At 39.9% G+C, this 14,708-nt stretch overlaps 1 protein-coding gene and 1 non-coding gene across 2 annotated transcripts in view; both read left to right on the top strand.

The window, feature by feature from the left end:
- Positions 1 to 10,584, top strand: part of LOC141665135 (uncharacterized) — a 41,444-nt gene extending 30,860 nt beyond the window's left edge. The window contains exons 2-3 of the mRNA XM_074471118.1: positions 9,382 to 9,533; positions 9,628 to 10,584. Of these exons, the coding sequence (XP_074327219.1) occupies positions 9,382 to 9,533; positions 9,628 to 10,584 (1,109 nt within the window). The remainder of the gene's footprint in view (positions 1 to 9,381; positions 9,534 to 9,627) is intronic.
- LOC141669723 (small nucleolar RNA R71) lies at positions 7,014 to 7,119 on the top strand. The gene has a single exon (XR_012553989.1). It is a non-coding gene; the product is annotated as a small nucleolar RNA R71 (small nucleolar RNA).
- Positions 10,585 to 14,708: the final 4,124 nt, after the last annotated feature.

Genomic DNA, 14,708 nt, shown 5'->3' with positions numbered 1-14,708 from the left:
CTTCCTTTTAAAGGGGATTTAAATACTCGCTCAAAACCTGGGGAATCCGGCTCTGTGGTGTATTTTATATTCGCAACGAGGTTGCAGATTTGGTAAATGAATTGATTACTTGCCCAACGTTCGGGAAGTAAGCCCATCTCATTGAGTCGGCATAAGCGACAGGCCGGGGTACGGTCTATTATTGTGTAAGTGGCTGGGTGGCAGTCCATCAACGCGTGAGGGACCGGGGTACGGTCGAGCGCGAGGTCCTAATGCGGCCAGGGTGATGACCGGTGAGGAATTCATCCATCTACTAGTAGAAAAGGTTACTTATTGGTATCTTTGCCTGATCAGCGAGATATCGGGTTTATGCCAAAATTCTTTTCCTTTCCAAAATTCATTGGATGTTTCGAACTCTGTTCATACTTCACATAACAGAGGTTCCAGGAAATGTTTTCGGGATATATATATATGTGGATATATATATATCGGGACTAAATAAAGTATCTCATAACTTTTTCATTCAATAATATTTCAAAGATTGAATCTATTCAAGTCTTAACTTGTGGTCTCATCTATGGGATGTTTTTCTTAAAACTTATAATACTTTGAACGGTGGCAGTTCAAGTAACTTTATATGATATAAGTGTGGTGAAGTATTGGTAACTTCATTCCTTGTTTTTACTTATATCTAGCAAGTAATTATCTTGCATATGATAGAGATGCTATTAAGTATCCATTTAGATACTTATATTATTGTTATCACTATATATATTATCTTGCGAGCTGTAAGGCTCACTCTTGCTTTATTTCTTCATCACACAACAACAGTTAGGAGAGATGGCCAGACTCCAGCAGACCCAGCGCAAGCGCGTGGGAAGCGTCCCGCGTCTTCCCGCTGATGTTGTAGCTGCTATAGCTGCAGAGGTAGATCCATTATAGTTTAGACCATCTACTTTTGAGAATCAAATTATGTATAATTATAACTTGTGGCAGATAATGGCAATTAACTGTAAATTATCAAGTAATCATTTTGGGTTGTAATAATTTTAAATTGTGGATTCAAAGACTTGTACTTATTTCAATTTCATCTCTGAGACTATAACGGGTTGTGGTGTGTGTTAGTGTGGGGTCACAGTATGAGGTTATTTATTATTAATTAAGTGAAGTGATATTGTGGAAAGAAAGACCGTGACAACCCGGATCCCCGACCCCGGATCTGGGGGTGTTACATACAGCGACTTCAATGCCTATAGGAAGTTGCAGAACGTTTCCTATCCGCTCGCGAATTGGGAGCTTGGTCCTGTTCATCTTGTCTATCTGATGTTGTGTGATGAAAGAAGAAAGCAAGGGTGAGCAGCAAGCCCACCAAAATAATATGTATAATAATTTACAATATATGAGCCTTCTCATAGTACTCATGAAAGTCTTGGTCAAAAGAAATGAACCAAGTTTGATATCTTAATGCGATGAAGTCGCAAAATATTCAGTATATATACATATATACTTTTCAAAATCTTGGAAGTCCTCTTCCATGCATAATATACACAGAGTTCCAGTGTATAACTGTATAAAAATATCGTTGCAAGGTGATCTCATATATCTAACCTTGTCTCAACGTTTTTCTGAAAATCTTTGTCATGCATAAGATAATCATTTACTAGATATAAGTTTAAAAGATGAAGTTACCAGATACTCCAATATACTTATATCTTTTCCAAATACTACTTGAACTACCACCGTTCAAGTTATAATTAGTTCAAAAGTTCATCACATAGATGAGACTACAAGATAATACTTGAATAGATTCAACCTTTAAAATATCATCAAAATAAAATGAAGTTATGAGATACTTCATTTGATGTAAACATCATTTTGAAAACTTGACCCTGCCAACACTCAACACTCGCCCAACCGTAGCCTTTCTATCGAAGTGCTCTGGGTAGTGTTGCAGAAATTATCCAATTGGATGATGAACTCATTACGGGAGTTTGCCGCGCCAGGAAGACCACTTACGATGATCAGTCGTAGTAGTACAACCCCACCATTTTCTACATGTAGAGGAGAACCTGTCGGATTTACTTGTCAACCGAACACTGAACTCCTAAGGAATGGACCGCCTTAGCGGAACTTCCAGGCCATTTGGGCCAATATAATAAGGCTGGGCCGGCGCTACTCGACCACTTACGCCACTCCTAGTTCAGATGAAATCCATGACTCTGAAACGTAAAGCTCGTTTCCCCCTTTCCCCAAGTAGAAACTTGTTGATACGGCTCCACCAAGAAGTCGTACCTAGTTGGAAAGGAAAACTCACCGATATTTCCCAGGCGATGCCTGTTAATGGATTAACTTGTTCCAAGAATTTTACTTCCCGAATATTGGGTAAGTAATCAAAAACTCTTTTACCAAGACAGCAACCTTGTTGCAAATATAAAACACACCACCGAGCCGGATCCCCCAGGTTTTGAGCGAGTATTTAAATCCCCTTTTTAAAAGGAAGATCTTAAATATAAAAATAGTTTTGGGATCCGCTCTAACTTTTGAAAATCATTTTAAAGACTCGAAAACACTTTAAAGAGTGTTTGGAGTAAAACTGATTTAATGAAGTAAATCAGTCCCCAGAATATTTAGAAAATGTCTGAATATTATTATTTAAATAATATTCCCATAAAAAAATAATCTTTATAAAATAATTGAAGTAGAAGTATTAAAACTTATACTTGAAATGAATAGCAAATAATCAAAGATATACTTATACGAAAGTAATATCTTTATTTGAATAATCAAAAATAAGTTTGATTATCGACACCTTATTCTTTAATAAAATAAAGAATATATCTCAGCAAATAATCGGAGTCATAGATCCTCAAATGAATATTCAAATAATATTCAATAAATAAAATAAGCTGAGTCATAATACCTCGAATGAATATTATAAATAATATTCATTAAATAAAATAAAGGAGTCATACATCCTCAAATGAATATTCAAATAATATTCAATAAATAATGTAAAGGAGTCATACGCCTTCGAATAATATTCGAAATAATATTCAATAATAAAATAAAGTTTAAAGTTATCGAATAAACCTTATTCGATTAATAGTTTTAAAAACTATATCCATATATATATATATATATAAATAAATATATATATATATATATATATATATATATACTCGGGAACATCGACTCCCGGTTTAGAAATATGTTCACCTTTTATCCCCTATACTAAGGGTATACGCAACTACTTGCTTATTTCTAGTATAGGTATTATGCAACTATAAGCATTGAAATCAACAGATAGATAACCAGATTACGAAACAGACATGCATATATACCATATTAGCATGCTCCAATATATCGCAAAATTTGCTAATAACAATCATGCAATATCACAAGATAATGCATATACATATATTTACATCACAACAACAGTATAACGGGTAGAAAACTTGCCTGAGCGACTGGGGTTACGAATGGCTGGGGACGAGTCTGGTAACCTATAAACAACAAGTAAGTTGGAATTAAACCAAAGTCACTTGTAAATCTATACTTTAACTAACTTAGACTCTAACGCTTGTTTTGCGCTCACTGATTCGCTTAAGCCACTCGGGTACCCTCGGCTCCACCATTTTTAATAATTTAACCTTTACGAGTTTTAAAGCGATTCCTTCGCGAGTGTCTTACCAACTGCCTAACACACTTACCATATATGTTTCATACATTAATTAACCCTTTTTGGTCTTTAATCTATGTTTCAAAGTAAGGCGAGGGGAAAAGTTTCGTTCGCGAAACGCCGTTACTTGAAACGGTCGTTTCTCCTAAACCGTGCATCGGAATCGAACGAACTACATATCAAAACGAAGCTCGTAACATGAGCTATCTAAACATGGCAGTGGTCATAATCTAGCAGGGGGTTCTCGGGTCATAATGCTATGCACAAAAACAGTCCAAAGAAAATCGGACGTTACGACGGCTATGTTTACGCGATTTCCCAATTTTAAACCATACAAAACCAACCACAAACCAACCTCAAATCCAACACACAACAAACATCCATCCTTATCACATCATAACAACCCCAACCAATTCAATTTAATCATTCATACTTATGCTTAAACTTAACTTTAATCATACTTAAGTTCCTTTAAATCAAAACCACAACAATTACCATTCCATTTCACTACCATTCCAAATCCCAAACTCTAAATCATAACAACAAACTACAATATCAACGCACTAATCAAAATCATCTTATAATATATAGGAATCTAGGGTTTGGAGATGGTATACCTTCCTTGAAGTGGTGGGTGGAGCTAGGAAGCCTTAAGAAGCTTTGAGAAGTCTTAAGAATGCTTGGATCTTCAAGAAAAACAAGAAAAAGTTCAAGTTAAAAACTTGAAAACACTATTCATTGTCTTCTTCTTTGATTAAATGAAGAAGATTGAGAAAGAATTAATGGCTTAAACTCATGATATAGTCCTAACTAAGCATGAAGATGATCAGGGAATTATCTTACCAATTTAGGAGGCTTGGATCTTGAGTTTTGAAATTCTATGCCTTTAAAAATGCTAAAAGCCGAGAGCAAATGAAGAACTCATGCCTTGGTTGCTTTTGATTTTTTTGATGAGAATGATTTTTACTTGGCTTGGTTGACTTGTTTTGTATTTGATTTAGTCAATTACTTTCTTGCCCTTGAAATTGTGTGGTTACAAAGCTACCACACCTCCTTCCTTCCCATGTCATGCTTATGTCATCCTCATGATGTCATCCTCCCTTCCTTGTCCTCTTTCTATTGGTTGGATGACATCATTCCCCCTAATCCCTTTGATTAACTTCCTAATCGTTTGCCTAATGACTACTGATCTGTTATACGGTTTGCTTAACTTTCGTTCTCGCTTATCGTTTGAAGGATCATACCCGGGATCTTATTACTTAGGTTCCCTTAACCTTTCTCAATACATTATATTCCTTTTTATGATCCTCTATTATAATCATTTAATTTAAATCCTTTTTATCCTGTTACCTTATACTCAATTCTCTCCGTATCTTGTGGATTTCCGGGAAAAACCAAAGTGTTCGGAATTGGATTCTGACGATCTTTACATACACTTATATACTTCATAGAGTACTAATAATATCCCAGAATATCCATAACAGAACCCCTACATAGTGTGGCATGAAAAGTTTCTTCATTCAGCTAAAACACTATTCACAAGGGTTACAAAAAGTTGAAAATTTTGGGGTTATTACAAGTACCAAGAGATTCAAATGGTATATCTAGCTTTCGCTTCCAGGGAGAAGCGTTCAGATATTGTAATTGCTCGTTGCTATCTTCATCATCACTGTCAAATTCCCCCACTAAGGCCTTTTCCAATGCATCAGACACTAGCATGTGATCGAGTTCCGAAGTAACCGCAGAATCAATCACATCCACTTTTAAGCACTCCTCATCTTCTATAGGGAATTTCATTGCCTTGAATACGTTGAAGGTCACATCCTGATCTTGAACCCGCATAGTAAGTTCTCCTTTTTGCACATCTATCAAGGTACGGCCAGTCGCCAAGAAAGGCCTCCCCAAGATTATGGGAATCTTTTTATCTTCCTCAAAATCCAGAATAACAAAATCAGCAGGAAAGAAGAGCTTATCCACCTTGACGAGCACATCCTCAACTATGCCCCTTGGGTAAGTAATGGAACGGTCCGCCAATTGTAGCGACATGTATGTGGGTTTTGGATCAGGTAGGTCCAGCTTTTTAAAGATCGACAACGGCATCAGATTAATGCTTGCTCCCAAATCACAAAGGCACTTGTCAAAAGTTAGATTGCCAATGGTGCAAGGAATGGTGAAGCTTCCTGGATCTTTCAGTTTTGGTGGTAACTTTTGTTGCAGAACCGCGCTGCATTCTTCCGTGAGAGCAACGGTTTCAAGGTCATCCAGTTTCACCTTCCTTGAAAGAATAGTCTTCATAAACTTCGCATAACTAGGCATTTGTTCCAGAGCCTCAGCGAAAGGTATATTGATGTGAAGTTTCTTGAACACCTCCAGAAACTTCCCGAACTGTCTATCCAGCTTTTGTTGCTGCAATCTCTTAGGAAAAGGTGGTGGAGGATAGAGCTGTTTCTCCCCTATATTAGCCTCAGGCAGAGTGTGTTCAACAGTAGTCTTCCTTGGTTCCGCCGCTTTCTCCCTTTGCTTAGATTCTTCATCTCGAACTTCAGCTTCGACTTCTTTTGCCTTTTCAGCATCAGCTACTTTTCCAGACCTTAAGGTAATAGCCTTGACTTGCTCTTTAGCTTCCTTCCTTCCTGGTACTTCCGTGTCACTGGGAAGAGTGCCAGGTTGACGATTGAGCACTGCATTGGCTAATTGACCGATTTGATTTTCCAAGGTCTTGATAGAAACCGCCTGACTCTTGCACAACAACTTAAGTTCCTCAAAATCAGCACTAGTAGGTGCAGCTGCACTTCCCTGTTGAGGATATGATTGTCTTGTAGCATACTGCTGTGGTTGCTGGAATCCAGGTGGGTTAAACTGTTTACTCACTCCTTGCTGATATGGTGGCTGAATAGCATTCTGATTATTTCCCCAGCTGAAATTTGGATGATTTCTGTTGTTAGGATGATAGGTCGCTGGCACAGGCTGCTGTTGTCGCTGATAATTATTCACATACTGAACAGATTCGTTGACAAGAGAACACTGATCCGTAGCATGAGAACCTGCACAAAGCTCACAAACCATAGTTATTTGATTAACTCCATACGTAGCCAAAGAATCAACCTTCATTGATAGCGCTTGGAGCTGGGCTGCAATAGCGGTGGCTGCATCAACTTCCAGAATACCTGCTACCTTGCCTGATGTCATCCTCTGAGTTGGGTTTTGATGCTCATTTGCAGCCATCGTCTCGATAAGATTATACGCCTCAGTATAGCTTTTAGCCCATAAGGCGCCTCCAGCTGCTGTATCGAGCATGGGCCGAGATTGAGCCCCCAAACCATTATAAAAACCAGTGATTACCATCCAATCCGGCATTCCATGATGTGGACATTTTCTCAACATTCCTTGTAGCGTTCCCAAGCCTCGCACATAGATTCTGTAGGTTGCTGCGCAAACTGAGTAAGAGCACTCCTCATAGCAGCAGTCTTTGCTATTGGATAAAACTTCACCAGAAACTTTTGCGCAAGATCTTGCCACGTAGTGATTGACCCAGCTGGTTCAGAATGTAACCAGTCTTTAGCCTTATCCCTCAGTGAGAATGGGAAAAGCCTCAACTTGATAGCCTCATCAGTCACGCCATTATACTTAAAAGTGCTGCAGATCTCGACAAAATTCCTTATGTGCATGTTGGGGTCTTCAGTTGCCGCTCCTCCAAAAGAAACAGAATTCTGCACCATCTGAATAGTGCCCGGTTTGATTTCAAAGGTGTTAGCTTGAATAGCCGGATGAAGGATGCTTGACTGAATGTCATCAATTTTAGGCCGAGAAAAATCCATAAGAGCTGGATCAGCTTGAACAATATGATCTCCCATGTTTACTGGTTCTTTCTGCTCAGTTCCTGAATCCGAATCCTCAAAATCTAACTTCTCCGGTGTATCAAGAACTTCGTCTTTCTCCTCAGCTGTATCTAAGGTCCTCTTGCGAGCACGAGAACGAGTTTGTATAAACGTTTGCTAAAGTACCTGAAACACAACCGAAAAGAGTAATTAACTACTACGTCCTAATCACTGAGTCCTAATGACCAATGCTGGTAAGTACATAAACTAAACAAATACGCCGAGTCCCCGGCAGCGGCGCCAAAAACTTGTTAGGGCGAAATCACGCACTAATATTCACGCAAGTATACGCGTTCGCAAGTAATATAGAATACTTTCTAGTTCGTTCCCTCAGAGACTCAGACTAAGTTATTGTCTAATTTAACTCACTCACCAATGTATGATTACTTCTCAATGTTAAGATAACACTTAAAATTGTTGATGAAATATTAACTATAATTAACTACTTAATTAACCACTTAACTAACACTTCAATTTATCAATAATAAAACACTCATGAGATCACAACTTCATTATTACTTCCTTCTATAGCCATAGTTATTACCTTTAGCATGTGACAGTGATGATATTAATCGAATAACACAAAACTGATAAAAGCCAACTTTCATTGTACTAATACCATTCTACCAAACATCCACAATTAAGATAGAAGTTGAATAGTCATCAATTATGTTGATTTCCTATATGTCTACAGAAATTGACAACACAACGATTTAAGCACAAGTTATTTCTTTTGATTACATAGGGCAAATAAAACTGTTAGAGTTACCCACTAATCATGCACAACGTACATGAACCTATGCTAGCATGGCAAGTTCTAAATCTCAAGATCCACCGTCGCTTCACAAGAGATTAACACCCTATCTTATATGTTCGCGACGCACATAAGACGAATACGCACAACCAATACTAGATATCATGCAATCATCACACACTAAAGTATTAAACAATTAACTAAAGAATTCCATAATAAATCCGTTGCAACCCCATGATCACAATTAGCCCATAATAGAACTTATCGCCATCATGGGTTCATATGAAATCATGATAAACGAATACAAGAAAATAACAACTAAACTAATTATATTAAAACAGAGTACGTCACAAGAGTAAATAAGTCAAAGCAAGAAAACTAGCATCCAACGTTACAACGAAACAAGAATTACAAGAATATATGCTTCCTCTTCGTTGCTGTGTGCTAAATCGGTCTTCTTCCTTATCTCCTTCGCTTCTTGCAAAACACAATCTAAAACATAATCCCCTCTTAATACTCTGTGAAAAACGTCTCAAATCTACTTATATAATAGTCTCATAAAACTCAGATTACATAGAAGTTGGAAGCCAAACAGAAGTAGAAGTCTAAAACAATATATTATTTTCCCCGACCCTGCGCGGCCGCTCAGCATTTCTGCGCGGGCGCGCAAGGCTGCTGCGCGGCCGCTCAGTATTGCTGCGCGGGCGCGCAGGACCCTACTGGAAAATTTCCAGGTTTCCTCCGTTTCTTCGCCGTAATCTTCCCGTTCTTTTCCTCTCGCAATGGTGAACACATGCCAATGCTTATTCTTGATGATTCCTTCTCCGAAATGCAACTAATACCCTGAAATGCATAAACACTAGAAAAACGCATCAAATACACAAAATACTTGATTTCAAGACACCAATTTAAGCCATTTTAAGACGTTCTAAGTGGTATAAAATGCCACTTATCAATGGACTGCGTTCAACTTGGACAAATCCCTTTGGGAATCCAAGAAATCCCAAGTATTCCGGAGGTGGAGGTGTTTCAAATGCAAGAAACCCCACAAGAAAGCTGGATGACCCCCATTCATAACTATATTCAAACAGGAGTTATACCAGAAGATAAACTATGGGCTCGACGCCTTCGTTACCAGGCCGCAAAGTATGTCGAATATGACGGGGTACTATACAAGAGAGGATTTAACCAGCCACTATTACGTTGTATGGATATGGAAGAAGGAAATTATATTCTCAAAGAGGTGCACGGAGGGATTTGTGGCAATCACTCAGGGGGTGGTTCCTTGGCATTAAAAGTGCTCAGACAAGGATACTACTTGCCGACTATGAGAGAAGATGCTTTCAATTTTGTCCAGGCTTGTGATCGTTGCCAGCGATTCGCCAACTATTCCAACGCCCCGACATCTACCATTACCTCGTTGGCGAGTCCCTAGCCTTTTGCCATGTGGGGAATTGATCTCATTGGAGAGTTGCCCAAAGCAAAGGGGGAGTGTGAAATACGCTGTGGTGGCTGTGGACTACTTCACCAAATGGGCAGAGGCTATGCCACTAGCCATGATCACGGTAAAGAAGATAAGGGATTTTGTGTTCAATTTCATAGTATGCATGTTCGGTATCCCCTACAAACTCATCTCAGACAATGGAAAACAGTTTGATAGTAAAGAGTCAAGGAAGCTTTGTGAGGACTTAAAGATTAAAAAGGACTTCTCCGTGGTTTATCATCCGCAGAGTAATGGTCAGACAGAAGCCTTAAACAAAATCATAAAACACACCTTGAAGGCAAAGTTAGAAAAGAAAAAAGGAGACTGGCCAGAAGAGATGCCCATGGTCCTTTGGTCTTACAATACGACCCCTAGATCGACCACAGGAGAAACCCCATTTCTGCTGACTTATGGGTATGAGGCCATGATTCCCGTGGAGGTAGGAGCGGGATCCCTACGGAGAGACGTGTTTGTCGAGGAAGATGCAGAACTTAACCAGAGGCTCCACTTGGATCTGTTAGACGAAGCTCGAACTAACGCTCAATTGAAGCTTGCTGCATATCAGCAGATGGTCGCAAGGTATTTCAATAAAAGGGTAAAATCCGTACCGTTCAAGGTTGGAGATCTTGTGTTGCGAAAGGTTATGCCTAACACTAAGATAGCTCAGCACGGGGTGCTTGGAGCTAATTGGGAAGGACCGTACAAAGTTAAAGCTATAATATGGAAGGGAACCTATCGCTTAGAAGATCTAGATGGTAAACTTATTCCTCGAGCATGGAACGCAGAACATTTACGGAAGTATTATCAGTAGGGTGTGGCTGTGTCCCCCTTATTTTCTTATTTTGATTCTTATGTAATAGGCTAGTAGCAAATAAATTCCTCCTAGCCTAGGGGGTTAGTACATGTGACTGCGAACCTTGGAACTAGCAGAAGGAAGAAAAATTTTCAAATAATTTCCCCATAGAGCATAGTAGCCATGGGACTGGTGTAATTTATACACTAGAGCGCATTATCAATAAAAGGGAAAAGTTACTTCAAATTGCTTTATTTGCTTGACATGAAATTTCTCATTTGAAAAACATCAGAGGCGCACCCCATGTTGAGGCGCGCCCTATCTAATAACTTCTGCTTCATAATCAAGATAAACATAGTATTCAAGGGTGAAAGGAATAAATGTACATGGACAACGAAATTAGCTAAAGCAAAAGCTAATCGAATTAAGGCGCGCCCTTGAACTAATAAGTAAATAAAAAATCGCGAAGGCATTACTGATAAGAAAAAGTACGTGTTATCTGCACTATGTTCATTATGACTGATGTTGCTACAGGGCGCGCCCTTTGATATCAGAGCTTATTTATTTAGCACATTCGTGGGTGTTTTCTTTTTATGTGATCTCGAAGTTGTTATCGTCCCTTTTATCATAGACTTGGATATGAGGGCGCGCCATCATGAAAATATGAGTCATGTTTTTATAAATGGCCAAGGGAAAAATCAAAGTGCCTTAACAAATTTTTATGCATATGGGGAAAGATAAAATTAACGTCGAGCCATACATGCAAAAGTAAAAGGGTAGCAGAAAGATAAGTCATACAACTTTGCACACCATCAAAAGAGGGCTGGCTCCTCAGAAGTATTTAAAGTTTAAATTAAAATGACTTAAGGCGCGCCCTGAGACTGGTCTGTTGGAGGAATAGATTGAAGAGGAACAGTGGGATCAGCTTTAGGCGTGCCCTTGGGGATTTCCTCTTGTGGCGCGCCCTCACCTTCTTCCTCCTCCAGCCCAAGTTCTATCCTCCTTGCCTTGATTTCAGCAGCATGCTCCTTTTTAAATTCCACCATCTCAGCAACAGTCTCTTCCCCAAACTTCTCAAAGGTATAATAAGGGTCATTGGCCACAAAACCAACCCTGTAGAAGTGGAAGCCATTGGCAAATGCCTCATCAGTCATTTCCCTTTTTCATCAGGCCATCCCAGTTTCTACTGCTCCTCTAGATACTCAATCCTCAAGTTGGCTGCACCAAGCTCAGTATGGAGAGAGGTAGCCTTTTTGTTGGCAATCTCTAGCTGAGAAGTGAGATTGGCCACCTCATCCTTGAGGAAGGAAATCTCAGAATCCTTGGCCTTGATATCCTTAGCGTGCAAAAAGTATTTGTCCTTGAGGTTATTTCTCAGAATGTTGTTGTCACCCTGCAACCTCTCTAGGCGCGCCCCCTCTTCAAGTAGCTTGTCCACCACTCGAGTGGAGTGGATGCACAATTGACAAGATGCCTTTATAGAAGCACGAGCAGCATCTCCCGAATCCATGGCTTGTCACTGTTCCACTTCTTCATCCGAAACATGAAGGGAACCCATGGGGCCAAGAGCGTTCAATGCAGCAGAAGAGCCAGAAGGCGCACCCTCTGCTCTATGCCTCTTAGGCGCGCCCTGTTTCTCTGTAAGATCAATTATGGGCCTTTTTGGAATAGGTGTTGTTTGAGGAATGGGAACAGAAGTTGGAATGGAGGCCTGTGCTGCAGGAGCATCTTTCTTTGACTTGGGCCTAGGTTTGTCACCAGGGCGCGCCCCAAAAGATTTGGGGATTCTTGGAGGAGCCATTTCTGCACAAAATATAGAACATGTTAGTTGAGCGTGACAAGTTAAGCAATTGATAAAGATAACATTGATAAACATGTATGCTACGCCTAGAGTAAAAGGGCGCGCCCTGAGAGGCGGAATGATTAACTACATGCATAGGAATTTATATCCAGTATGATGATATAAAAGCTATTAGAAAAGAAACTAGGACGCGCCAATCGTAGAGGGCACGCCTTTAGGTTCTACAATTAATGAACCTGAAGGATCTTGGCCTTGTAAGGAGCCATCCTCTGTCTCTTCTTCTTCTTCTTCAGCTTCTTCTTCACTGTCTAAGTCGACGACATGAGAAACAGGAGCATCCTTCCTAAATTTTACATATTTACACTTCATTCCTACTTGGTCAGAAAGAATTCCTACTTGGTCAGAAAGAATTCCTACTCGCATCAAGTTGGTCCGGGTGACTAAGGTTTTTAAGTTCCACCTGTCAGCAGCCACTCTAAGGAGGGCTTCAGCTCATTTTTTGGGCTCGCCCTTAAGAGGTTTGGCCACTGGTCTGTCTGAAAAAGTATAAGGATGAGAAAAGAAAGAAAAAACATAGAAATAACGCAAGGAAAAGAAAGAAAGGGTGCGCCCTTACTTGGTGACTTGTTAAATCTTATCCTTATTCTGGGAATGTCGTACAGGTAAAAGAAGTTTTCCTTCCAACCTTTCTCATGGCTAAGCTTGCCAGAGGAAAAACCCTTCTTGTTGTGCTGCTTGTCTACCACCAAATAGTAGTACCCGTGGTCAGACTTTCTTAGATTGAAAAAATAAGCAACTTCAAACATTGACGGCTGGGGGAAACCCAAGTCCGTATAAAGGATGAACAGAGCCAGGATAAACTTGTAGCTGTTGGGAGAAAGTTGGAGTGGAGCCACGTCGTATAGTTCTATCACTTCCCTAAGATAGGGATGTAAGATCGCGCCTATACCCAAAGATACCAGCTTGGGGCTGGTTACCATTCTAGGAATCTTAAAGTTTCTCCCATAATTGAAGATATGGGGCCGCATCATGCTTAAAGGGCGCACCCATATGCCCTCCATATCATAAAATTCCATGAGCCATCCCAGTTGCTCATCTAAACAAGCTGAGGACAGGCCTACACAGAAAAGCTTCTCATGCTCCTTCCTGAAACGTTTCTTCACAGCTTCATTGCATGGTTTGAATTCTTCCTAATCAAAGTCTAATCACTGTCAGAAACTTCCCAGTATTGGAAGGGGATTGGAGAAGGTTCAGGGGAGGTGGAAAATTGGAAGGAGTCCTCGTCAAAGAAATTTTCTTCATCACGTAGAGGTGACGCACTTACTTTAGGCGCGCCCTTAGGGACAGGAGAAGTAGGCGCGCCCTCTGTTTGTTGAGGAGATGGGCTTGGGGATACAACCCTGTAGGATACTTTAGAAGGTCATGCACCTACGTTGATACCCCTCTCAACACCCCTATACCTATCGGCATTCAAACTCTCGAACCAGTCATCGTCATCCAGTTCTGTCCTATCTGGGGCTGGGGATCTGTCCTTTTGGACCAGCTTCTGCTTCCCCTGTCTACGAGACAAAGGAATGTTGTCCGTAGAAGAACTATTTGAGGAATCTGCCATCAAAGTACCCTTTTTGGAATCTTGAAGAAGGCGTGCCACCCGGTTCAGAAATTCAGGAGTATGGTGGGTGTTTGGGGGTTGAGGATCGAAGTAAGTAATTGGAGGCGAATAGATCCCCAAATTTGTGAGGAAATTCTTGAAAGGGTGAAAAGGAGAGGACGCGCCCTCGTCTTCCAGCTGTCAAGAAAACCAATAGAAATGTTGAGGGCGCGCCTAATTTGAAAGAGTGAGATACGAAAGTATGAAGGAAATAGAGAAAATTAGAGGAGGCTTAAGAAAATGATATTTCCTATTATCTATGACAGTTTACTTTGAGACGGGTCGTACGCTAAGAAGGCGCGTCCTAACATTTAAAGGATCCATAGAGACTGCTATGAACGATAAACTATTGGATAATTAGATGACAACGGCGCGCCCAGTATAAATGTAAAGGCGCGCCTTATCATAAGATATATGCTTTTGAATTTAGGGATAAACGATTAGGCTTCCTAGAAACATGAAATTAGAAATTAGACCTAATAAATTTGGATCTAAAACAACAAGAAGTCAGAATTAAACATATACATACACGGATACATACATCATTTTATGCATATCATCAAGAACAGCTAAGGAAGTTGAAAAGACAAAGTAGCATGCATTGTGATTTATGCAATGAAATTCAGAAAAGAAAGAAGTTTTACATACCTTTTCGAATGGAGAAGAGAATGATCGGAAAAAACTGGAGAA

This window comes from Apium graveolens, chromosome 6 (genome assembly GCF_009905375.1).
Source record: "Apium graveolens cultivar Ventura chromosome 6, ASM990537v1, whole genome shotgun sequence".
Classification (NCBI taxonomy): domain Eukaryota; kingdom Viridiplantae; phylum Streptophyta; class Magnoliopsida; order Apiales; family Apiaceae; genus Apium; species Apium graveolens.
This window is presented reverse-complemented; position numbering and strand designations above follow the sequence as displayed.